This window comes from Dreissena polymorpha, chromosome 2, assembly GCF_020536995.1.
Source record: "Dreissena polymorpha isolate Duluth1 chromosome 2, UMN_Dpol_1.0, whole genome shotgun sequence".
In the NCBI taxonomy this organism is placed as follows: Eukaryota; Metazoa; Mollusca; class Bivalvia; order Myida; family Dreissenidae; genus Dreissena; species Dreissena polymorpha.
This window is the reverse complement of record NC_068356.1, coordinates 93,992,684-94,018,571: the sequence shown is the minus strand read 5'-3', so window position 1 is coordinate 94,018,571 and position 25,888 is coordinate 93,992,684. Positions and strand designations below refer to the sequence as shown.

The window sequence follows — 25,888 nt, the reverse complement described above, 5'->3', positions numbered from 1 at the left end:
GTATTAGCTACTTTACGAGCTACTATAGCGATGATAATCAATTTAAAAAGGTAAATGGTGCTTCACGTGTTAAATACATGCCTATCTATCTCATCGAGAATCGAAAAGACTCTAATGGGAACTCAATTAATCCCACTAATCCACAGGTAAACAAACAACATTTTACTGTTTTTTCATTTGAGTCTCACGAATATCCACCTTTTAGCAACATATATCTAGCAACACTTTATTTTTTGTCATCTTTTTCACTCTAATTTGAATGAACTCACGGATTTAGGTCATTTTTGGACCTGTTGTACAGTAGCGCAAAAAAACAATTTTCAATATGCCTGATCGGCACGCGAGTTTGTTTTTTTTTATATCGCTAACGTAAAGATATCCATACAATTTACAAAATTATATGCTCAATAATTAAAGCTATTTTGACATTAACAGCCTACTACTTATTGCAGTACATGTTTTAATTGACGACCCTACCCATCAGACACATGAAAGTTTCTAACCAATTCATCGAATACCAAAAACAAATACAAAGAACATACATTTAAAAGTTCAATTTCTGCCGCACAAATAGGAGGAAAACTGTTATAACAGAATCTGGTACTTTTAGCCCTAAAAGTAATGTCTTCCCACTATAATTACCAATACATATGGTAGTAACATCGGCTAACTTTTTTCGCTAATTTTTCTTACAATGCCCCACTTTTATACGACCATATAATAATATCCAGGTATCTTCTCAAACTGTTAAACATAACTTTTTTGTTTATTGTAATTATTTTAAAGTTAATTCTTCGTGTATAATCAAATTTAGCAATAATGATTTTAAAATTAAAAGAAATTATAGTAAATTTAAAAAAATGATAGAAAGTCTACTAGGAATATCAAAAAGTTTAGGGTCTGCTGACAGAATTGGGGTCGGTCAGGTTGGCGGGAAAAAGAACCTGTTTTCGCCAAACAAACAAACATTTGGACAAAACGCACGGTACAAGATACAACATATTCCACGCAGTATCAGAAAATATAGCCCATATATATAAAATCGTTATTTCATATTTCCAAATATTTGTCGATTTCCTATGGCGTTATAAACGTTGTTATAAGTGATAAGGCGGAATATTATCGTTCAATACAAAGCATTCGTATGCTTTTATGTTTAATTTCCCCAACTAGATATGATACAAAAACCTACAGAATACTTTGCCCTATAAAAACTGTTAAAATTACTAAACTCGTCATGCCAGTTTCTTACATAAAAATCATTTTGCTTGATTAGGTTCTAATGCTATGAAGCGACCTTGATCTTAATGCGTGTTAAGCGGCTATCTTTAAGCGTTAAAAACTTCGATAAGTTGTATCACTTTCTTTTCCCGCTCTCAGCGACAGCAGTGGATTCGAGGCTAGAGTTCTCCCAACAGAGGCCGTTACGCTACACACTCCTCACCGGGAAGGCGTTCCCAAAGTTGCAAAAGTTCACCATAGCCTTCTGGATCAAGGTGTGTTAAAGAGACATAAATTTGAATGAAATCATACAATTAAGTTTAAAAACTAGCCATACGTTGTGTGACGTACTTGTTGTAGTAAAAAAGCATTCAAACACCCAGTTGTAAATAGTGTTGTTTTCGCGTGTTGCATTTACAGATCCAAAGTACAAGTTCTTCCAAGAAAACAGGTTACTGCTTTTGTGCTCAAATGATTTGAATTAGGTCAGCACACGTCTTTTCCTGATAAAAAGAAAACAGTGAATGAAAATTGTATTATGGCTTAAATCGCTCAACCATATTATATTACCTTGTGTTTAAGGTTCCCCGCCGTATAACCAACGGTACTATCCTCTCGTATAAGCATGATGGGACACGCGACCTTCTGCACATGCGCAGTGGACCTACGTTAGGCGCGCGCATCCGTGACCAGGATATCTCAACTAACGCATATATTCCCGAAAACCAATGGGTGCACATCGCTTGGACTTGGTCCTCCGAAAGTGAGTGAAAGCCAAATATCGACCATAAGCGGACAAATCTCTCTGTAAAAGGAACCTGTTCACAGATTTTTGCATTTTGTAAAAAATGTCCTCAAATATGTTAACTTAAAAATCTATAATATTTTGGATATTATTAACTTATTTCCTTGCAATTCTTTTTGAATGAAACATATTTCCGTTCCCAGGATTTGAACCCGGGTACTCTGGAGGCAAAAGCCTTCGAGCTACCTCTGCGCCACGGCGCTGTCCAACATGACGATACATAACCGCAATAATTATGCTCGACGTATAATCCAAATTATGGAGGAAAAGCATTACAAACGCTTTATGATTTTAAATATCGAATGATATTTTTATTCAATATTCTTAACAATGTAAGCGTTATTTTGCGTGTATGAACATAATGCATACATGTTATTTAGCCCCTGTAAAAGTTAGACATACTTACGCGTTATAATTTTACTTTAAGTCTAAACATTCATTAGAGGAAATTAACAAAAGAAGTGCATGTGTTAGTGCAATGTAAGTTTTATTGATATTGTAATGTACATGTTTGCAGTGTTTTAAATACTTTCGGATATATTACGAAAGCTAATTGCGGATTTTGTGTTACGGTACAAGGTGGCGAGTCGGTGTTATACATGGGCGGTAAACGCAGACAGGTTTTCCCCGGTGGCCCCGCTAGCGAGATTCCCCTGGGTGGTGAATTTGTTCTCGGACAGGCATCGAGAGACGACAGTGACGAATTCGACGAGAGCACGGCGTTCATCGGAGATTTGACTCACCTTCATATCTGGTAAACCAGGCTTTAAACAAAATTCAACATATTTCGCACTGTACTGGTGCAGTTGTTTGTGACTAATTCCGATTAGCATGCATTTACATGCCTTGCTCTTTGTATTATATGGATGTACAATTGTGTCTTGTTCTGAGAAAACTGGGCTTAATGAATGTGCGTAAAGTGTCGTCCCAGATTAGCCTGTGTAGTCCGCACAGGCTAATCAGGGACGACACTTTCCGCCTAAAGTTTATTTTCGGTAAGGGTGGACTTCCTGGAAACTAAATATACCATAAAAGCGGAAAGTGTCGTCCCTGATTAGCCTGTGCGGACTGCACAAGCTAATCAGGGACGACGCTTTACGCACATGAAGTAAGCCCAGTTTTCTGAGAACAAGACACAATTAATTTTGATCGATTCATACATTCTAAAACTCGTCGAAGACAATCTAAATTGATTATTAAAACACACAGAGGAGTTGTGGACCGTTACATTTCATACACAGCCGAAGCAGTTAGATTTCTCGACCTACACTTACTTTAATTGCTTCGTTGTTTCTTCTGAAATTTTTTTCAGGAGCTTCGTCATGACCGACAAAGAGGTGGATTACGTCAAAACGTCTTGTGACGTGATGTACTGTGGTGATGCCGTGCAGTGGACGGAGTTCCGGCGAGGAACCAGGGGCGCAATGCGCATGCGCTGGCCTTCCGGTGCAATACGTAAGTTTACAGAAATGTTGATCTATTAACATTTTATTAAATAACGTTATCGATAAAGTCAATTTTACGCGTGACGACATACTGTCCACTTCATCACATATTCTATGTCCCGTGTTCGTCACGTACCATGTGTATTCGGCAGTTGGTGTACCAAAAACGTATACATATTCTTATGTGTTATCACTCAATGCCGACCCTATTATTGATATTTCAATGTACCATGTGTGCGTCATTCAGGGAGCACGTGCTACAGCGAGGATGAACTCGGGTACACGTGCAACAAGTATTGCAGCAACACAATTGGAGCCCAATGTAACGAGCAGATTGTTGAGAACATCCGGTGGACGCGCACCCCTGCCCTTAATACCATTTCCGTCCCCTGCCCCGCCGACAGGCTTAAGAAGGGAACAGACACGAACACTTCATGTGAGTTTTGAAACATTGATCCATCTTGGGTGGCTTATTGAATTTCCAATTATATTATCTATAAGTCATGTTTTTGTGTAATTCACTTACCCAAAACCATTGTCTATATTGTTAAAACAATAACATTGCTGAATCGTAGTTAACTAACTGAAATATGCCGATTAATTTTTCTCCAAACAGATCTGATTCTTCTACAGCAACAGCTGTTTTCTTGTTTAAACGGAAAAAGTTATAACGGCGCATTCGCTGAATATATCCTTAATACATTTTACTATTTAATATTATTTTAAACCATTCTTTACTTTTAACAATAACAGTTATATAGCGCGGTGTTGATTGTTTCATATATAGCGCGGTGTTGATTGTTTCATATAATCATTTTTCTTCTTAAGTATTCGGTACAAGGCCGTGTAACTTAACAGCCGAGAACGAGGGAGAGTGGGATACCGCCTTCATTGACAACTGCATCTCCGAGTCGCTGAGGAGCCTTAAATACAAGGTACACTATGTGACAACTTCTACAACATGGAGTGTATGTTAATTATCATAAATATGAAAGCCTTTAACGGTTACGTTTCTGTGACGGTATTCACTAACATATTTTAAGAGTTTAGAATACAGAATAGATTTGAAGTCATAAAAAATATGTTTTGCGTTTGCTTGTTGATGTTACATACGTGACCAATGGCACCGATATATTATCATAATTCAAGAATTGTCGTGTAGTTTGAGTTGTTTAACTACATGCATATTGAACTATATAACACTGTTAGATTATTACACTTTAATGAGAACTCTTTATTTTAAACTTCAGTTAAAGCATAAGTTTGTCTATACAAACCCTGATCTAAAATAATAATAGCTTTTGACAAATTTATCCTCAGATTCCCTGATGTTATATTCAGGTGGCTATGTCATTAAGCAATCTTTGATTTTTTTTATGTCGTTTAAATAAGCTGAAAGCGGCTCCGGTGCTTGTATACGTCTTTTGTGATGCCATAACGTCCAGAGGTTGCATTCTATGTGGACTCAGGGTGTGTTTTAGCACCCTTGAAAATTTTTACTGTCAAACTCATCGATTTCTTTTATTAATAGAGCTTCTAGTTATTTCTAAATATTAAACAATAGTGTGCTGGGGCGGCTTGAAACGTTTGCCGAGCGCCAAGTGAAAAAAACGATCCAAGATGGCGTATGTTATTGCCTAGCCGAACAACAACCTTACCCTAACCTAACATCATCCGAACACAAACCGAACATCAAACGAACATAAGCTTATATCCATCCTAACAGCAACCGAAAATTCACATAATAAACCCTGTTAAACTCAGCCCTTTTCCTTTTATATATATATATAACGTTAGCCATACAATCCATACAATTAGAAAAACACAATGTTCAACAGTTCAAGCGCCACCTGCTGGCCGCCTACATAGAGGTACCTACTCTGCTCGCCCTCGGCCGCGAGCTGGTGTTGCACACGAGTAACCACTCCTACGGCAATCCGGTAGATGTCGCCACTGTGATTGACATGCTCGAGATGTTTGTGCACACGCATGCGCAGGTGATCGTCCTTCAGGTGGAACGCTGGTATGAAGGACACGTGACATACGCGAAGGCGCTGCAGCGGTTCCCGACTCTGAACGAGACGCGGGAGTTCATAGAAGTACGCACGTTTGATTCTATGAAATGCAATGGAGCATACAAGTACACTGATATTTAAAAACAACAACAGCGATATTGATATATATCGACAAACACATTATTTTTCTGCTGTTACAAGTTTTATTGATAATTATTTTATGTTGTTTTTGTTCACTTTGTATTACTTAGCTTGTTGATTTTTTAAGAATAAGCATGAATCAATGCAGTTTGTATGTGTAGGAGTTTCGAAGTTACGGAATCATCACGTGTAAAACATCTAGTTATTTAGAGTAAAAACGACTGATGATGATTTAAATCAAAGTACTGGCAGTACTGGTGTGACGATGCTTTTATAGAGGATGGATATAAAACATCAATTTAAGTTTATCTATATCACCACAATTGTGTATGTTGATACGAACATTTGGGTACGATAAAAAATTTGGGTATGAAAATTTTGGGTACGAAAAAAAATTTGGTTCGAAAAAAAAATGCGTACGAAACATTTTTGGTACGAAAAAAAGTGTAGGGGTACGGGGAAGTAGTACCCGTTTGTAACTTGACCCATTGAGCGAAACTGGGAGGCGGGTCACATTATTGTTCATTAAGTATGGTAATACCTTCATGATGATTCTCGAAAGTAGGTATGAGCACATAGCCGGACCATGTGAGCTCAATCGTATGAGCACTTGACTATCCGAGTTTGCCCACGAACATATGGATAAGTTAACTAATAGCGAAATGACCTTATACATGTATATGCTGAAATCTAACAATCGAACGAAATATCAAGCATGGTATGTACACTTAGGTGGTTGTGTAATTTCTGTTAGAATATCGTATTCAATATGTAAATTTTAAATGATTGTGCCCGCACTTGAGTTTGTTGCCTTGTTTCAGTCTATACGCGCCTAGGCTTCACCCAGTGTGTGTATTTGTGTTTTTCCGAGGTAATGAGTTACCTCCGCGCTGAGGCTGCATAATGTTGGGACCCGGAGTGTGTCCAGCACTCCTACCTAATAAGATTAGATTGACGACAGTTGGGACGAATTTTGAATGATAGCTGCAATTTCCAGCTATTTGTTTTGTACTGAAATACTTTTTAATATTTTATACGGTCAAATGCTGCGGGGGGGGGGGGGGATGAGATTATCCGAAAAAAAACACCTGTCCGGAATGGTGACCACAAAACATACAACATATAACATTGCGCCGGGAGCGGTAATCGAACCGGTGTCGTAAAGGTAAGCGAACGTCCTTACCACTGCGCTAGCGGGACGGACAATTACGCAAAGAAATGTTGTTTTATCTATATATATCATAGCAGTGCAGCGTTTACAGTTTGCAGGTTCGAAATCGTTCGCATTCTTTAGTTTTGTGATCACGATAAAAGTTAATTTTACATGTTTTTATTCGCAATTTATTTACTAAATCGAGAACAAATATCAAACAAAGTAGAGAAAATATATAGTTGTTTCATTGGTCCATAAAAATAAAATGGATGTAAAATAACTTATTTGAAATTAACGTTCTGATACACTTATTGAATCTGTTTCCCCAGGATATGCTGTTCTATTAATATTTACCTTTATCAACACGAACGACAACTCTGCTAGGAGAATGTTATCAATGAAATCAACGAGCAATCTCCTACGCAGTGGCGAATGCCAAGGGAAGTAACTGAAAAATCGAGTTATCTCAATCGGACTTGCTCGGTCTTTTACATAGGTCGCCATTGTGAAGATTTTTTTTACTGGTTATCAAACCTTGGACGCTGCTGTTCCAGCATCGTTAAAAAGCATGTTGAAGTAAATGCCACCGTTGTTGCTGCTACTTCTTAATAACTTACGATGATTCAGGTGAGGATTTTGATAATGATTTTGATGATGAGTTCGATAATGACTCTAATGCTAATGATACCGTATTTAAATGTCGAATTCAGATCGTCGCCGACATCGTCAACAACGTGCTGCACGAGCGACACGAGGCGGGATGGAACGCCACCCAGCCGCCAGGCACGGAGGGAGACAGCCTGCTGCAGGTGCTGGAGACGTTCACGCACGTGGCCGCGCAGAGCCTGGAAAACCACGTGACCGACGGTCACATCGGTGGGCGGATCGGCTTCGAGGAGGCGTACCTCAGCACGGCGAGAGCAAAAATTGGTTAGCCTTAGTTCAATGGCATGATCTTTTTTTTAGAATATTATGTTTCTATGTTTTAAATTTATAGTCTGCCGTTGGTATCCAGAACATTGTATTACAAGGGAGATAATTACACCGATCCTATATACATGGGCAATGAGGGATTATTAGCAGTGTTTCCCACGGTAAGTAATTGCCCCTCTTAACCGTTTATAGACTTACGATTTGTACACACGTAATTAAAAATCAAAATCATGCAAAACATATGCAGGGAAAACATGATGTACATGTATCTAAGATAGTTCCACATTAAACTAAACTATTAACCTTCCGCACAAAAATACCGTGGAAATGGCTGGATAGATGGGTTAGCCTTGTTAAACAAATATTAACGTTTACTTGCCAGAGTTCAGCGTTCAGGCGCAGTGGGTACAGATCTTCCGGGGTGCCCGGTTCCCGTCCCGGCAGGATGCAGTCGGCGGCATGCAGATCCGTCACGGGAGTATCGAACTTCCGGCCGCCGTCCTTTCCTCCACTAACGACACAGATTTACCGCGTAAGGGTCTTTATTATTGTAGTATTGTAATTATATTCGGCGAAGTCGCAACTTTTGTCTTCGTATCGCGAATAATAAGATTGCATCTTATCTTATGAAAATACATAGTGGATCGAAAGGGAAGGACAACCTTATTCGTTTTCGCCTTTGCATTTATTAACCCATGTATGCCTAGTGGACTCTCCCATCCTTCTAAATTGGATCAATTTATTTCCAAAATTAGGGATATCTAGTATATTTATTTCAATATTTAGAATATTTCTTACAGAAATTCCTTTCAGCAAACAGCGCAGACCCTGATGAGACGCCGCATTATGCGGCGTCTTATCTGTGTCTACGGTGTCTGCCAAGACCTTTTTTTCTAGACGCTAGGCATATATGGGTTAAGTTTCGCTGTTTCGAGTTTAGAATATAATTTAATACGTCGGTGTCCATGTTCAATAGATTACTAGTCAATAGACGTTGTTATGCATTATGTTGATTTTATGTCTCCATAGACTGAGAGGGATTTCATGATTCTACTTGTTTTGAACTACTTTATTCACTACTCACTAGATCTCGCAAAACAATTCACAGATGAATATCCTTTAACTTAGATGACTGAAAATTAGGAACTAGGTCGGCTACTGTTTTTTCAACATAGAATATGTGGTCAATATTTGTTTGTTTGTTTTTTCTCATATTTTATTACAATGTGGAACTTGATCAAACTCTTGCAGTTTAAGGACCTTTATAAGTAGATTATTGTTTAGAAAGCAATTTGCTGTGGCGATTTTTGGCAGAATCGTTGCCATCTGTCTTTTTTTTCCCTATACACTATATTGTCAACTGAAAGTTGTGTGTCAACTCCCCGTTAACTACTGGGTGGGTTATATTCAAACGTTTGAATTACAGTATTGTTAACGTGATCGTACAAAAGGAATTTCTGCTGCGACGATTATTTGCAGAATGATTGCCCTGTTGTTGTTGTTTTTTTTAACTTTATAAAATATAGACCCAAATGTTGTGCATTCGACCCCTATCGACTACTTACTAGCTCTTGGTTAAACTTCGATAGTTACATGTCCTTTGAGTATAAATAATCGTAAACAATTAGTATGGGCTTCTACAAGTTTTCGCAGGATTTACACATCTTTTTCTGGTTTCCAACAATAGAATATATACTCCCAAAGTGTTGTTTTTATAATCTTACTGGCTGTATGATACTCTTAAACTTTCTAAGTTGAATGACCTATTTCTGTATACAATGGTAAATAATTGTTTTGAATGAAACTGCATTACGGCCTTTTTTCCATTCTATTATAAATGATGTGTGTTGTTAACTCCTCTTTAACTACAGGGTTATACTTGTTCAAACTTTAAAGTTCATATTTAAATTAACTCAATGAGTTAATAATCCTAAATAAACGAGTTTTTGACTGCGGCCAGTTTCGGCTGAATCATGGTTTGCCGTAATTATATCTGGTAAGGAGTAAACGCCACATATTTTGTGTTTAAACTGCTCTTTAACTTCTTGGTGAATCTGTCTTTAACTATAATAATTGAATGCCCTCAAAGTGGATATCGTCGTAGAGAAAAGAAATTTTACTGCGACCGACCAGAATGGGCTTTTATCCTGCCTCAGTTGCAAACATTGACCAAATAAAGCAGGGTCGGATAAACTAGTTGATATCCGGCAGTACATTACGTGACCGTGATCTAACCGTAAGTATGTATTCATACGCGCCGATTAACATGTTCTAATATTTGACCTTTGAAATTTAATGGGACGCATCATGAAAGTTATCGTAATATTATATATCATCATTTTTATCTTCTTAAAAATATATTACCGAACCAGACTTCCGTATTTATCATGTTCATTTACTTGATTAGTGTATTCTCTATTAATATGGCTCTTTGTTTATGTCATATTTAGCATAATCGTAGAGAAAAGAAATTTGACTGCGACCGACCAGCACAGGCTAATCAGGGACGACACTTTCCGCCCAAACTCTAATTTTGCTAAGAAGACACTTTCCTTAAACAGAAAATATCATAAAAGCAGAAAGTCTCATCCCAGATTAGCCTGTGCGGACTGTACAGGCTGATCTGGGACGACACTTTACGTACTTGCATTTAACCCCCTTTTCACAGAGCACGGCCCAATTATATGACCTCAATGTCTATATGACGTAATTTTCATGAACGTTTTCTAAAGGTCATAAAATATCATGACATGCGCACAAATTTAGCTGACGAGTAGACTCCGAAAACGTGTGTATTACATGATATCATAGTTATTGAATGATGCCAACGATTGCATGGATAACAGAACGTTTGTTGTTGTATTTGTTCAAAATACAGTTTAAGTCAGATGCACATTATAAATGTGCATGCATGTACATATAGTTTTATCAATTATAATTGTTTAAATATTCAGTGTGTATCTTATCTGTTTGAATAATTGTACATTATACAAAACCCATGTTTGTTGTATTGTAAGGCAACAGCAGTTTTGAATATGAGTTTAGTTTTTGTATTAGAACACAAACACACACAATCACATATAAACATAATAGTACACACACAAAGAACTTTGAAGTACATTTAATCTGGCTGGTTTTTCGTTCACTTGTCAAAAAAAGCTGTACTGAGATTACCATTGAACAAAGTCTATTGTCTACATACATGTGTGTATATCTATTTTCAGCCTTCATAAAAGTCTCAGGTCTTCGAGTTCATGGGATGACCCACATGTTGCCAAATCATGACCTTAGAGCGTAAGTTAAAAAAGAATGTACAGCGAAACCTGTCTAAATCGAACGGCATCCATGCCAAGTTAATTTATAATATGAACGTTGAAAGTTATACATTTTGTGATGCAAATTTGTTTACTGCATTCTTTGAACTTTCGGTTTATTTTACCTTATTATTTGTATTTAATGAGAAAAAACCATAGACACCATACGATTAAGACATTGAATCGGTATTCATAGTCTTCGATTTGGATTGGTTTCCCTTCATAGATATCATACAATTAATAACTAGACATTCGCATAGTACTTCTAAACGCACTTTTGCATCGAAAACCAGTCAACTATCTTTCTTCAAATGCATTTTTTTATTGATACTCAAAAGACGAATATTTTTCAGGGAAATTTATTTGTGGATATGTGTTTTGCAGCACGGGAAAGAAAGCCAAAGAGAACAATCTTAACACGCCGATAATCGCTTTGTTCGTCTATGCGGGTGGCGTTGATATGGGGACAAACATTACGCCACCCATTACGTTCACGGTGCCCTATTTAGACGTAAGTTATAAAGCAATTATTTTGGTCGTCTTTGAGTTATTAAGAAATCACTTAATTGACGTTGCCTTACTTAACCCATTTATGCCTAGTGGAGTCTCCCATCCTTCTAAATTGGATCAATTTATTTCTAAAATTAGAAATGTCTAGTATATTTATATCTATATTTAGAATATTTCTTAACGAAATTCCTTTAAGCAAACATGCGGCGTCTCATCTAGGTCTACGCTGTTTGCCAAGGCCTTTTTTCTAGACGTTAGGCATAAATGGGTTAAACGTGACTTAAACGCAAATACTTAGTCTTCTTTGCCCTATTTAGACGTGAGTTATAAAGCAATTACATTTTCTTTATAGCCCTAATTAGACGTTAGTTGTAATTCAACTGTTTTGTTTCCGTAGCCCAACCTATACGTAAGTTGTAAATCTATTAACGTATTCCCTTACTTAAAGTCTCTATAACGCTCAAAATTAACGAAAATTTCGTAAAGTATTTTGTAAAATATAGTTAACACCTAAACAATCAGTGTTACTTATACCAATAGCCACAATTTCAACGCTAGATGTGGTATGATTACATAGATTTTTGTAGATACAAAATGCTCGTTTTTATTTATTTGTGACCACAATAAATTCCTTGCTAATTTCCTCGAATGTATCTATTGATACGACACACGAACACTAAAATGGTATCATGTTAAAACCATAATAAAAACGAGCATTTTGTATCCACAAACATCTATTTTACCAGACCCCATCTGGCGTTGAAATTTCGACAATGGCCATAAGGAACAATGATTTTTCATTGTTAAGCTTTTTTTTACGAAATATTGTACGAAATGATCGTTGATTTTGAGTAGTAATGTTACTTTAAGCTAAACACACGCACCAAACTTTGATCTTCGATTTTAATCCGATGTTAGAATAAGTGTTCACGTCGACATTCTTTATCTTGAGTTAAAACTTAATAACGTTATTCACGTTGCCATACTAAGACGTGGGTTATAAAGCAACAATGTATGTTGCCTCTCCGAACAAAAATAGAATGACTGAATTGCATGAAGTTACAGTATTTGTCACCATGCTCTATTTAGACATTAATAGCAAAGCAGCAATTTTGTTAATATGTTCTTATGCAATATTCTTTCTACCGCATGTGTATTGATTAAAGTTGGTAAACATCATGTACCTATTAAAATTTGTCTTTCTTGCAAACAAGCATTGCAAGACCAAGCATAGTGTAACTATTTTAAGTATATCCATTATTTCAGACATTTAATATTTCGAACCCAGAATGCGTGCGACTGGAGCATGGTACAATACTCTCTGGAAGGTAACTTTATTTAGCATAGCACTTTATAGTTCAGCGTAGCACTACATCGTGCATCGTACCACAACACAAAATATTGATAGCATAGCACTTAACAGTGTAGCGTAGCAGTAGAAAGTGAGGTGTATCACTACATAGTTTAACATAACAACATATAGACTATAACTACATAGTGAAGCATAGAACTATATAGTACTGTGTCGCACATCATAATGTAACAAAATTTAAAAAAGTAGCAATGCACTTCATAGTGCTGCATATCATTACAAGATGTAGCATAGCAATGTAGCATAGCACTAAATCTTAAGCAAAGCGCTATCACGTGAAGCTTAGCGTTGCACAACACGGCAATGGACACTGAAGCGTTGAACAACATATCGTAACGTAGCACAAACATAACATTTCAGAGCGTAGCACTGGTAAGTGTGGCGCAGCTAAACGTTAAACATATCCTTGAATAATAACAAAACAACTCATAGTTCACATTAAGGTAACATAACGCAAAATATTTACTTGGAATAATGTAAGAACACATTACCTAGCATGTCATACCAGTTAAGTGTAGGAAAGCGTTGCGTTGTAAAGCCGGACATAGAAGTTAAATAACCACTCAGGAATTTTCAACTAACGTTACATAATTTCATCCTCAAAACATCTGGGAAACCTCATGATGAATAATTGCAAATCTGATAATTGTTACTTAAAGGGGTTGTCCAACGTTTTGGTAAATTGACAAAATTAAAAAAAGTTGTTTCAGATTCGCAAATTTTCGTTTTTGTTATGATATTTTTGAGGAACAAGTAATGACCATTTATCATGCTCTTAAATATCCATTATACGCATCTTTTGACGATTTGAAAACTTGACGTGCGACGCGAAACGATTGAATAACTTGGAAAGTTCTGTTGTTGTAGTTATATTTTGGGAAACTAAGAGGATTGCTTATATAGGTAAAAAATACATCCGCTCTGAGCACGGATGGTCGAGTGGTCTAGGCGGGAGACTTTTTACTCCAGGACTCCAGATGTCAGTGGTTCGAGCCCTGTTGAGGGTAACTTTTTTTCCTTTTTTAAATTGTATTCTTTTGTTTTTTTTACTGGAGATTGTGTAGTTCAAATGTTTAAATTTATCAATATAAAGCATTTAATGACATGCTTCAATATATGCCAAAATCTGTTGGACGGCCCCTTTAATGCAATCAACATAATATCTTTAATTTATAAAATACATACAAGTTTTCGTGAAGAACGCAACTGTTGCTAAGTGACTGGGCATCTAATAATTAAATAATGGAAACAAAAATTGGAAATAGGCCGAAGATGCTGCTGGTTAAATAAGTACATTTTAAAATCGACCTGCGCTTTGTAAACCTGAGCTGGTATTTCATTATCGGCGGTGGTGCAGTTTACCTTTGTTAATCTATATTGATGCAATATACCTCTGATAATCCGTGCCGATGCAACATAGCTTTATAAATTAATGTCAATGCAGTATAATTTTAAAATTCAATGTAAATGCAACATTCGTTTGTAAATCGCTGTTAATACACCATACCTTTGTAAATTATTGCTTTTGCAGCATACCTTTGTAAATCAGTGTACATTGAACACATCTTTTTAATGCACTGTTGATGCAACATACGTGTGTAACTAAGTGTGGTTACGTGATCAGGATCAGCGAATGGAATTGGACACGTGGCGATTGTGAACTCAAAGAGGATCGCGGGAAGGAGGCCGTGTGCGCATGCTCAAAAACCGGCATATTCGCCGTTACAACGGACATGTACAACGATAACGTACGTAATGCATGAAACATAGTCATGAAAACAATGTACATGTAAAAAAATGCGCTCTTTGAGAGCGACAGTTTTGTTCATTCTGTAGAAGTGGTGTTGTTCAACGCTTTATTTCAACGGATTGAAAATACGTCTATCATACTCCAAGAATGCAATATTTATTTGCATAACACCGAAACAAAGTAACTTAATTTATTGAAATTGTTTAAATCCATACATTGCAGTTTGGAATAAATATTGAAAGATGTAAATATTTTTACCACTCAATATGTCTTTATTTATTAGGTTGTCATGATTAAATGATGTCATGATTTTGGTCCGCTTTTTCGTGTACATTTTTTTATTTATCGTTTAAAGAAAATATTTCAATTAAACAAAACACGCCAATCGTTGTCTAAAAAATAAAACATAACAAATGCTATTCTCACCAGTGGAACAAGGGCGAGGTTCGGCCGATACTTATGAACTTCGCTTCCTACATTGGCTGCTGTCTTTCAATTATCCTATGCCTAACCACGTGTCTCACACATATCTACTACAGGTACGTATAGGTCAATTTTATCATAATTCTCGTAAGCATGAGGAATATCGCCATCGTCTTCCTTTTTAAAATTGTCGTCATCATCATTGCTAACTTAACTGTCTAATCCTCCTGATAATCAGCACAAATGACCATCACGCTCGTCACAGACATTTATCATCATAATTTCCATAATAATAATAATAATAATAATGATAGTAATAATAATAATAATAATAATAATACTACTACTACTAATAATAATAATAAATACAATAGTAATTATAAATATAAAATATATAATAATAATAATAATAAAAAATTATAATAATTATAATAATAATAATAATAATAATAATAATAATAAAAAATTATAATAATAATAATTATAATAATAAAAGAACACAAAATACTATTATTATTATTATTATAAAATAATAATTGAAAATTAACTGTATCCGCATGCTGCCTTCAGGACCTCTTCCGGTACTGCGTCCCTTCACAAGAACCTTGGAGTGTCGGTGATGCTGGGCCAGTCTGTGTTCATGATCGGTATAGACCAGTATGACCACGTGGTATGTAACCCGCACACACCCATCGAAGTTGCACTAAAGTAACTCGTTTTTGCTACGAATGTATACATATGTCCACGTATTACGCACCCCACCAACGTGCACTTTTTTTTCACTCATCAGTTTGCTTTAAACAACATTTCTCTCAATATATGTGAACGAATTGCATCCACGTAACCCACTTTTATATACCCAACATGAATCTTTTGACATTGTACTTAATGCCGTTTTCACAAAATATGTATACGACAATTGATAGAAGTTACTAACACGAAACTTCTTACAGTGGCACATGTTTACACGTCGAATATAGCAACCCTGCTACCTTCGAATTACATCGCATACAAACATTACACTGAAACAAACATAAATTGTATTATTATTACATGTAAGATTACCTTTCCTGTACCCATAACACTTTTATATACGTATTTATTTATTTAAGACTGTATTGATTTGTACACGCAAATACGCACTATTTTACTGGGACATTCGTGTAGTAAAAGGAAAGTAGTTCGAAAATACTACACTTTATATAGGACAAAACACATTCCAGAAACATAAATAGGAGAGAAACCATTGTATAATCTGCTTATCCTTTTATTAAAGACAAGTTTGCCAGTGCGTTACGTAAACATATATAAAACAACATTGCAAATAAAACATAATTAAAGAGGGCATATTCATCGTTAAATAATCATAAAGCTTGCACAATCTTATAAAAATTAAATGCGTGAAAATGGCCAATACACTTCTCAATATTACTAATCAAATAATTCTAACTAGAATCACCGCTTGACTTACGCCAGGTGATGTGTCAGGTGTTTGCGGTGTGTCTACACTATTTCTTTCTGGCCGCGTTCGCCTGGCTGATGAACGAGGCTTTCAATCTGTACATCGTCATCACATACTCCTCCCACTCTCACGACGGCAACAGCGAGGCAGGCTCGATGCTCCGTTACTACATACTCGGCTGGGGTAAGTTTCAAACTTTGTTTAAAGAATGTTCAAAGCAAATATTATTTTGCTTTCTAACAAACGTTACTAATTCGCTGTGCGAGTTATATGCAATGGTAAAATATGTAAGAAATGTGAGGTGAAGATCATAGTGCATGAATAAATGTCATAATATACACCCCATGTTGATAATGTTGATTATATATTAAACTTTTTAACATAAATGCATGGAGAAAAGTGGAAGAAGTTTAATTCACAAACCTGTAACATATTATTTGGAATGGCAAACTTTTCGACAGAGTGACTCCAATATACCCTTCTTATAATGCGCTTGTTGTGGGATAATTTAATATAATCTGTTATAAAAGAATATACTCGGGACTTTGGTGAGTTGTTCTAAACAACTGTTGCAGTGTTACCTGCTGTCCTAGTGGGATCGTTTGTGGGATCTCTTGGGAAGACCTACTATGCTCGGGATATGTGAGTATCATTGTCATATATCGACGTGTACCGAAGTAAGTTTGAAATGTTAGTATTTAACTTGGTACTCGCATGAAATAGTGTCAATATGAAATGCATAAGTATTTGCAAATATTTTACAGTACTATACATTGTTTTTTAATAAGGCTTGACATTATCAGATATTCGTCTAATAAAAGAATAACACAGCTGTACAGAGGCCTTAAACATAACCTGCAATATGGTAACGTTTACCTAAAACCAAAGCCGATATTTTGTATAAAAAAAGAGAGTAGATAAACCAATATTAATATATTATATTATATTATGTATTAAATGTTCAGGTGCTGGATTTCGTGGGACAATCTGTGGTTGTTCGTTGGACCAGCACTAGGAATCATTGCGGTAATTTCATCTTTCGAATACAATCCACTGAATATTGACTGCATCTCTCTACAACTCGTTCAACATTTAAATGCCTCATTTACTATTTCTTGGTAACCACACATCTTTGCCCGATCTTTGGTATTGCACATCTGAATTTCTAGTGAATCGCTTTGTATTAATGTACCATCCCTTCACAGAAATGTTGTGTGATTATCTAGAGTATTGTACTCCCCCAACCTCAACTTGCTATTGTAGCAGAATTGAAACATTGTGGCGAGTTAGCCGAAATGAAATATAACACAGAGACACCTTGATTGCATCACTAATACGATGCCTTTTTGTTTGAAGTGTGACCAATTACCAGACAATATGACATCATTTGATACATTAACGTGACGTCATTACGCCAAAATGTCCTCAATTTTTATAGCTTTACGCATTTTTGGCGTCGCCCTGGAGGGCGGCGACTAGTATGAAATGCATTTTTTTTCGCTTATGGGAGGAGAAGTTATTTTACGGATCAATGTATATATTTTTGTTTTAAGAATATCTTGCATAGTGGTGATTTTTTGTGTAAATTAGTGTAAATAAGTACTGCACTTGTGCCTATTACAGTTATTACATCATTTTGCCAATAATGCAAAGCTAATTGTTTTAATTAATAACTTATCCACAACTGATCACAGGGAAAAGATCACAGGGACTGGGCAAATACGCAAAACTTTCTGGTTTTGTATAAAAAACAAATGATGTTTTGTATAAAAAGAAAACATAATCAAAATACATTTATTTTGTGGTTTTTCTAATTTGCTTATTTAGTGGAGCATCAATGTAGTACGATATTTGAGGACCTATCGCGCAAGCAGGTTTATTGGAAGGCGTAGTGGTACGAAAACGTACAATGTATTAGTTTATTAATAGACATATAATAACGATCGCTATACACAACTTCACCAAATAGCAGTACATGAGTGAATGTCAGCCGGAATAGCTCAGTTGGGAGAGCGTTAGACTGAAGTTGTTTACGCAACAGTAATCTAAAGGCACCCCGGTTCAATACCGGGTTCCGGCACGAACGGAACAGTTCGGCGGCTGACAATTTTTTCAGTCAGTTTAGTAAATATAATAAAGCTTTATTTTATGTAGACATTTTAAAATCTATTTTTCTACAATTGGACATTTTTATTAAAATTAATGGATACAACGTGGTGACAACGTTAATTAAAATTTCTTACATAACTAAAATATCTTATAAAAAATACACGTGTTTTTATATTAACAAATAAAAGCAAACAACACATCTATTATCCATGTATTTTTATGGTTGACTATCATAGGCCTATCCCTACCACATATAGAGCGCAAAGCGCGACCCGTATTATTGATTGTAACAATGAGTTGCGATAAAGGAAGCAGCTGCTTATCAAGGAGGAGCTGTGTCCCAGCAACCCGTTTCCCTAGAGTCAAGCACTCCTCGGAGTTTTTTTTTAAGAACCACATATAGAGCGCGAAGCGCGAAACGTATTACTATCCAGGTGGTATGGGCCCTTTAGCATTATCCGACCATTACCTCCATAGTAATCTTCCTTAGAAGTTGAGAAATTTTGAAATCCTTGTTCGAAGTCCAAAATTTTCATCCGATTGTTCCCAAACTTTCACAGGTTTTTTTATCAATGCGGACCCAACCCAAACTCTATGTGAGCAATATCGGACCATAAGTCCAGAATTATGTCTCGTTGAATTTAAAAATAAAAGTGAAAAACTGCTTGGTTAGGTGATTATGTCAACATTTTTCATCAGATTCTTTCCAAACTTATAGTGTCTTCATATCAATGAGCATTTTTACCTCATTAAAAATGAGAAACATCGGGACAATAAGTCCAGAATTTTTTTCTATTAAATTTGACAAAATAAACAATTTCCACTTGTTTAAAAGATTTCACAACTTTCGTCTGAATCTTTCCAAACTTGTTAAGTGTTTTTATATCAGTATTACTCGAACCCTATTGAAAATGATGATAATCGGAGCAATAAATCTATTATGATCTTTTACTGAATTTCAAAGTATTGTGAAATGCAGCTTCTTTATACAATTTACAGATTTCATTCATTTTTTTTTTCAAATTTTTACAGTGTTTTCATATCAATGAGTACTCAACCCCTATCGTAAATGAGCAACGTAAGAATAAGTTCAGAATAATCTCCCCTTGAAGTTGAGAAAAATATGAAATTACGCTTACAAGAAAAAGCGGATTTTTTAAAACCTACACAGTTCTGTTCCATTAATGAAAACTGCACACGGATACCAGTAAAAAAAGGAAACCAATGTAAATAAAATGAACTATGAAATATTTGGGGGTTACAACACAAAATCATAGATAATGGTTTTTTGGGGGTTATAACACAACATCATAAATAATGGTTATTTGGGGATTATAACACAAAATTATAGATAATGGTTATACCAGCATTTTTTTCTATTTTGTTTAAAATTATCGGCTAATATATTAATATTTACAGTAGAAAAAAATCGTTCCATGTTACTTCATTGAGTGCCTTTTACACTGAAATTCCCGACGCCCTTTGATGCTTTGCATCAATACTTATCTTGTAATATTTGATATAACCAGTAAATGATCCAGGCGAATTTAAACAAGCTTGCTTCTTACGTACGGCCAGTATGGGACTCGAACTCAGACCTCCGGTTAACTAGTCCTTAAGTATTCCAATTAACATATAAATGTATGCAATAAAAATGTAAGGGTGAGCACTTTCGTATTTGTAGCATACAAACCGATAGAAAAAGTCATATTTACATTTCATGTTGGAAATACCAAAAACAGTTCTTAACAATACCCATAATGTTTTTTGTTCAATAACACATGAACGAATGACCCGGTGTGTACACAGTTATAAAACATCGGGAAAAAAATCACGCGACACACACTGTCGCACATGAGTGAATGAGGTCATAGCCTTTGAAGTGTATCCATGTTTGAAACGATTTTAGTGCGCCATGCTTCATTCACAAAACGTTTAAGTGTCAATAAAAATGTCACTTACACGGCTGCATTGAAAACCACACATAATGCAATATTTCAGTCAGAAAGGAATACAGACGGCAGGTAATGATGTGATACATTGTGAATTAATAACCATAGACGAGTTCCCAACGAAGAAGCAATTGCTTGTTTGAGAGCTTAGAATTCTTCTTTCAAACAGTATTTAGGTTATGTTGTGACGGTCAGGTAACCTTTTCAGACTTCATTTGCTAGATAAACCGCTGAAAGCAATTGACTTTGGCAAAAACAAATTTCATTAAGTGAAAATCTGCGGTAATACCTCATTAGCATCTATGTCATAACTAACGCTGCGTTATGTATTAATGACATCATTAGGACGCATCATGATTCTATTAGTGATATAAATAGCTTTGAACTGATTCGACTAATCTATGTTATTGCGATCACACTAGAGAACAGATAATTCTCAGATTAAATGTGAGTGCATTGCATATTAATGTAACATCAGTAAAGTCATTATGTCCTGTTCAAGAGTGTTAATTTTATGACATTCATTGAATGTTTTGCTGTTTCGCCAATTTCTTTTTCCCATTTTTGTCAAATTTAGTATTTAATAAAAGGTTGTTTGATTTGATGTCGTGTAAGCATTTCATTAATCTCAAAACGAAAATTATTTATTTCCAAATACTAAAAGTATGTCCTGGCATTCAACAATATATTAATGATTTTAACATTAAAGAGTAAAATCTCGTTATTTAAGATTTTTTATCAGAAACATATGCTTCTTATATATGCTTCACATGATACACATCATGTTATAGAATAGCAAAACAAGTATATATGTTTATGATTTAATATTTAAATATAAGTACTTAATATTTAAATATGTTTGAATATATGGAAATGTATTGTAGTAAATACAAATGTTCCGTGTTGTCTGTTTTGCGATCATATTTAAAGGGGCCTTTTCACAGATTTTGGCATGTATTGAAGTTTGCCTTTAAATGCTTTATATTGATAAATGTAAACATTGGATCTAAAAAGCTCCAGTAAAAAACCAAGAAAACAATTAAAAAAGAAAACGGATCCCTTAACAGGGCTCGAACCACTAACCCCTGGAGTTCTGGAATAAAAGTCTACCCACTTATACCACTCGGCCATCTGTACTCACGCAATGTAGGATGTATTTTATACTTTATATAAGCAATCCTCGTAGTTTCAAAACCAATAAAACGACAACAACAGAACTCTTCAAATTATTCAATCGTTTCGCGTTGCAACGCTTTATAATTTTTAGGTTTTTAAATCGTCAAAAGATGCAAATATTGGCTATTTTAGAACATGGTAAATGTTCAGTATTACCGTTTCCTCACAAATATCATAACTAAAACGAAAATTTGCGAATCTGAAACAACTTTTTTTATTTTGTCAATTTACCAAAACTTGAAAAGGCCCCTTTAAGATGTACAACAGAAAAAACACGTAAAATTAATGTATGTACATAGTTTTTCAATATTAACAAAGTGATATTCCCGGTGCGTCAGCATGGGAGCTGTGTATATGTTTTGTATTATTCAAACGAAATAAGTGTGTGTATTTCGAAGTTTATGAGGTCCTTCCCGGCCGGAGACCGCATTACGTGAAGAGTCTAAACGAAGTACAATACTGTCCGAAATAAAAATGAATCCGATTCCTTTGCAGGTAACGATTATGGTTATGATTTTCACAGCCAAAGAACACAACGAAAACTCCTATACAAAGTCCGAGAAAAGCAACAAAACCATCACGTAAGTCAAAGTTCATTTTAATTTTCAGGTGAATCTGATTTATTTTTATTTAAAAAAAACAGCATTAATTGTTACAGTTGTACACAGTTGACAGTCGCAACGTTGAATTAAGTGTTGATTAATCTGCAGGAATATGATCATTGGCATATACATATAGGTTCTGGCATGAGTTGTCATATCATACCATTTGTTATTAAACGAGATCAGGAATTTTGTACGTAAGCGAGCCTTTGGCGAGTTTACTAACGAATTTCCTGGACGAGTTTAATAAAATATGGTATGATATGACAACGAGTGTCAGATCTTTTTTATCACATGCTTTTAAATGAGCAAATTAAATAAATATTAACGCAAACATAATGATAAATCCCGAACGTTGTTTACATTTCGTGACATCATTAGACGTTGCAACGTCCTTTCAGCAAAATAACAAAATGCGATTGGTCAGTCGAACGAAAACTAAGCCAATGAAAACGCTTAAAAAGAATATTACACGTGTGTATGATAAAAATTTTCGTAATGGTTATATTACATGGGAAACAGGGTATAGCATGTAATACATGTAAACAGTACACACATGTGTCATGTTTGAAAGCGTATTTTCTCCGCCAGTTCATTCTGACGATGCCATTGATACAATATTTAATAACAATAATACAGTGCATTGCATTAGCATGGTTTGCAGTTCTTGAGTTCCAATTAAAGGCGTCCTAATACATGATATAATATGTGCGTCAATTAATCCTGAAACTATAAAAACGTTGCACAATAAAGACATTACATGTGAGCGAGAGCGTTACAATTATACCATTTTCAGCCTGCTCATGAAAGGTCTATGGACACAGATCATTCTCATCACGGTAGCATGGGCGTTTGCATTCGGCTCCCTCAAAATGCACGACCGTATCCTCAAGTACATTTTCGGTCTCTTCAACGGACTCCAGGTAAATACCTGGTCATATGCTTGTATTTTATGCATGATCTGTAGTAAAAAAAGTCTGCAATATTGTCACTCTTCGCTAAAATATATGATATATTTCATTCCGTCTTACTTTTTAAAGATTATATGTTTAAGGGTCATTTCACGTAAAGAATGGTTTAGTCTATGTAACAGGTCAAAATAAAAATATGATCTCTCTTGGATTGACTTAAAGTAAGAAACGTGTCAGGTTCATCTTTATTTGACTAAAGGGAAATACAAGTTCAATTATTCAGTTTTTTAATACATCCGAATTTAATGTATCCATTAGTATTTACCAACACTGTGGTTAGTTACAACATTGTAAGATAACTAAATTATCGAATCATGTTGACACTTGTAGTGTATATGCTTGTATTAAAACATGAAGAACTTATGTATAATAGATACAATATCTGCCTCTGTAGCTTATCTTACTTATAGCGGTATTTAAGGAAATTTACAGATATATAATTATATGAGAATTTTTTCTTGCCAAACTAATTGTACGCATGTGCGTAAAGTTCGCACAGGCTAATTAGGTACGACACTTTCCGCGTAGACAATATTTTGCTAAGAAGATACTTTCTTTAAACGACAAATACTATTTATTTGGAAAGTTTACCACAATGTAATTAGGGACAACACTTTCCACCCAGACAAGATTTTGATAAGAAGATACGTTTTTAAAGACAAATACCATTAATTTGGAAAGTTTCGTCCCCGATTAGTCTGTGTGGACTGCAAAAGCTATTGCGGGGCGACAATTTCCGCACTATATTAAGTCCATATTTCCCAAAGCGAGGCTCATATATTTGAAAACAGGGCGCGTTTTTCCTGGTGTTCTACCTACTGCTGAACGAGGAGATACGCAACATCTTCAAGGTGAAGAAGAAGCGGAAGACGCTGAGCGCCCATGGCTACGACGACGCCGACGACCGTTCTCTGGACTCGCACGCGTCCACCCAGCTTGTGGAGAAGGTAGTTGAAGTACATATTTTTGTCCTAAATAGAGCCTTGTTCTCGAAAAACTGGGCTTAATGCATATGCGTAAAAGTCGCCCCAGATTGGCCTGTGCAATTTGCAAGTGCTTGTCAGGGAGAACACTTTCCGCTTTTTTGGATTGTGTTTGTTTGAAGAAAGTCGCTTCTAACCGAAAACTCAGTTAGGCGGAAAGCACTGTCTCTGATTAGCCTGTTTGGACTGCACCGGCTTATTTGGGACGACACATTACGTACACGCATTAAGCCCAGTTTTCACAGACCGCGGCTCAATTATGTGCAGTTGTTTATCAATCAGTAAGGCAATTTTTCCACAAAGCTCATACACCGGTGAAATGTAGAACAATATTATGCAAGTTTTATACTTACAACACAAAGTGGATATCAGTTATAATTGCGATACTCTGAGGGCTAAATCTGACTCGTGGCCGCCCGCGCATAAACTCCACTTAATATTCATGTGTTTAACTTTTTTCTAACGGCGCACGGGGTCAATACGTATTTTCGCCATCAACAAAAAAAGTCAATACTATCTATATATTTTTACACCAGAATCCATATTTGCTTCGCTTATTGGGGAAAACTTATTTGAATAATTCAAGTGCATACAATTCTATAACTTTTGTATGCCATATGTGTTATCATATGAAGTAACGGTACCACTATCCACAATGTATTGTATGTTTAAAGGATCGCCTAGAGACGCTGGCACTTGATCCTCGTCCACGACGACGGCGCGATAAGGCGGCGAGGAACAAACGCCGACAAAAACATCCCCATGACGACGACGAAGAAAGAATCGCTTCTGATTGCGAAATGATTACGTCCGTTTAAATTAATTATGTGTTCTTGCATTGTACGCACTTTCTGATGGTAACGGTGTCATTAACGTGTTTTCAACGCAACGTTGATTTTTGCGAGCATTACCGTGATTTTTACGTGAAGTTACAGATGGTCGTGAATGCCTTTCTGTGTTTGTAAATGGAATAAGCGGTGGGAGTTGTGTGTATGTGTCTGTGTCTAATATAAAAACGTCAATATCCAAATTATTCTTGTAAAGTTGACGTTCATGTTATTGGTGTTTAATGCGTTTACCTATGTTCTTATTTGAATAAATCAGCGTCCTTAGATCCGTATATATTAACCGTAGTTGGATGCTCATGGTTAAATCTTATCACAATCATTTTATTATACAATAATATAGGTATAATAGACCCTTTCAGTTATTGGCGGTTTTTAATTATCTCCCTTGTGTGACGTCATGCGATCATTATCGAGTGTATCGATTGTAAACGAGAACAGAAATCTTGTTAGAAAATGTTGTTTTCAACCATGTTAATGGACTGAACATATGCACGAAAAGATTTGAACCCCGCGCCGATCGTGACGACGATATTACGTACATATCTTCCTACAATAACCGAAGCATTCGTCTTTTTATTAGGATCGGAGTTAGTGTTCCTGTGTCTCAAGAATAGCTAGCGTATTTACAAAATATTTTACAAAAACGTGCATATTCTTTCTTTATGGAAGGGGGTTTGTTCCGCTATGGAAGGGGGTTAATGCC

At 35.7% G+C, this 25,888-nt stretch overlaps 1 protein-coding gene across 4 annotated transcripts in view; it reads left to right on the top strand.

Annotated features, from left to right (window-relative positions):
• The window catches only part of LOC127868100 (adhesion G protein-coupled receptor L2-like), a 34,713-nt gene extending 9,264 nt beyond the window's left edge, over positions 1-25,449 (top strand). For all 4 annotated transcript variants that reach the window (XM_052409698.1, XM_052409695.1, XM_052409696.1 and 1 more), the window contains 22 exons: positions 1,381-1,496; positions 1,804-1,984; positions 2,606-2,780; positions 3,339-3,481; positions 3,719-3,907; positions 4,300-4,406; positions 5,310-5,570; positions 7,491-7,710; positions 8,096-8,245; positions 10,938-11,007; positions 11,412-11,538; positions 12,804-12,865; positions 14,534-14,657; positions 15,089-15,198; positions 15,653-15,752; positions 16,559-16,727; positions 17,120-17,186; positions 17,510-17,570; positions 22,277-22,362; positions 23,180-23,306; positions 24,146-24,301; positions 25,012-25,449. In XM_052409698.1, coding sequence (XP_052265658.1) covers positions 1,381-1,496; positions 1,804-1,984; positions 2,606-2,780; positions 3,339-3,481; positions 3,719-3,907; positions 4,300-4,406; positions 5,310-5,570; positions 7,491-7,710; positions 8,096-8,245; positions 10,938-11,007; positions 11,412-11,538; positions 12,804-12,865; positions 14,534-14,657; positions 15,089-15,198; positions 15,653-15,752; positions 16,559-16,727; positions 17,120-17,186; positions 17,510-17,570; positions 22,277-22,362; positions 23,180-23,306; positions 24,146-24,301; positions 25,012-25,155 — 2,945 coding nt within the window. In that variant the 3' untranslated portion in view covers positions 25,156-25,449. The remainder of the gene's footprint in view (positions 1-1,380; positions 1,497-1,803; positions 1,985-2,605; positions 2,781-3,338; positions 3,482-3,718; positions 3,908-4,299; positions 4,407-5,309; positions 5,571-7,490; positions 7,711-8,095; positions 8,246-10,937; positions 11,008-11,411; positions 11,539-12,803; positions 12,866-14,533; positions 14,658-15,088; positions 15,199-15,652; positions 15,753-16,558; positions 16,728-17,119; positions 17,187-17,509; positions 17,571-22,276; positions 22,363-23,179; positions 23,307-24,145; positions 24,302-25,011) is intronic.
• Positions 25,450-25,888: the final 439 nt, after the last annotated feature.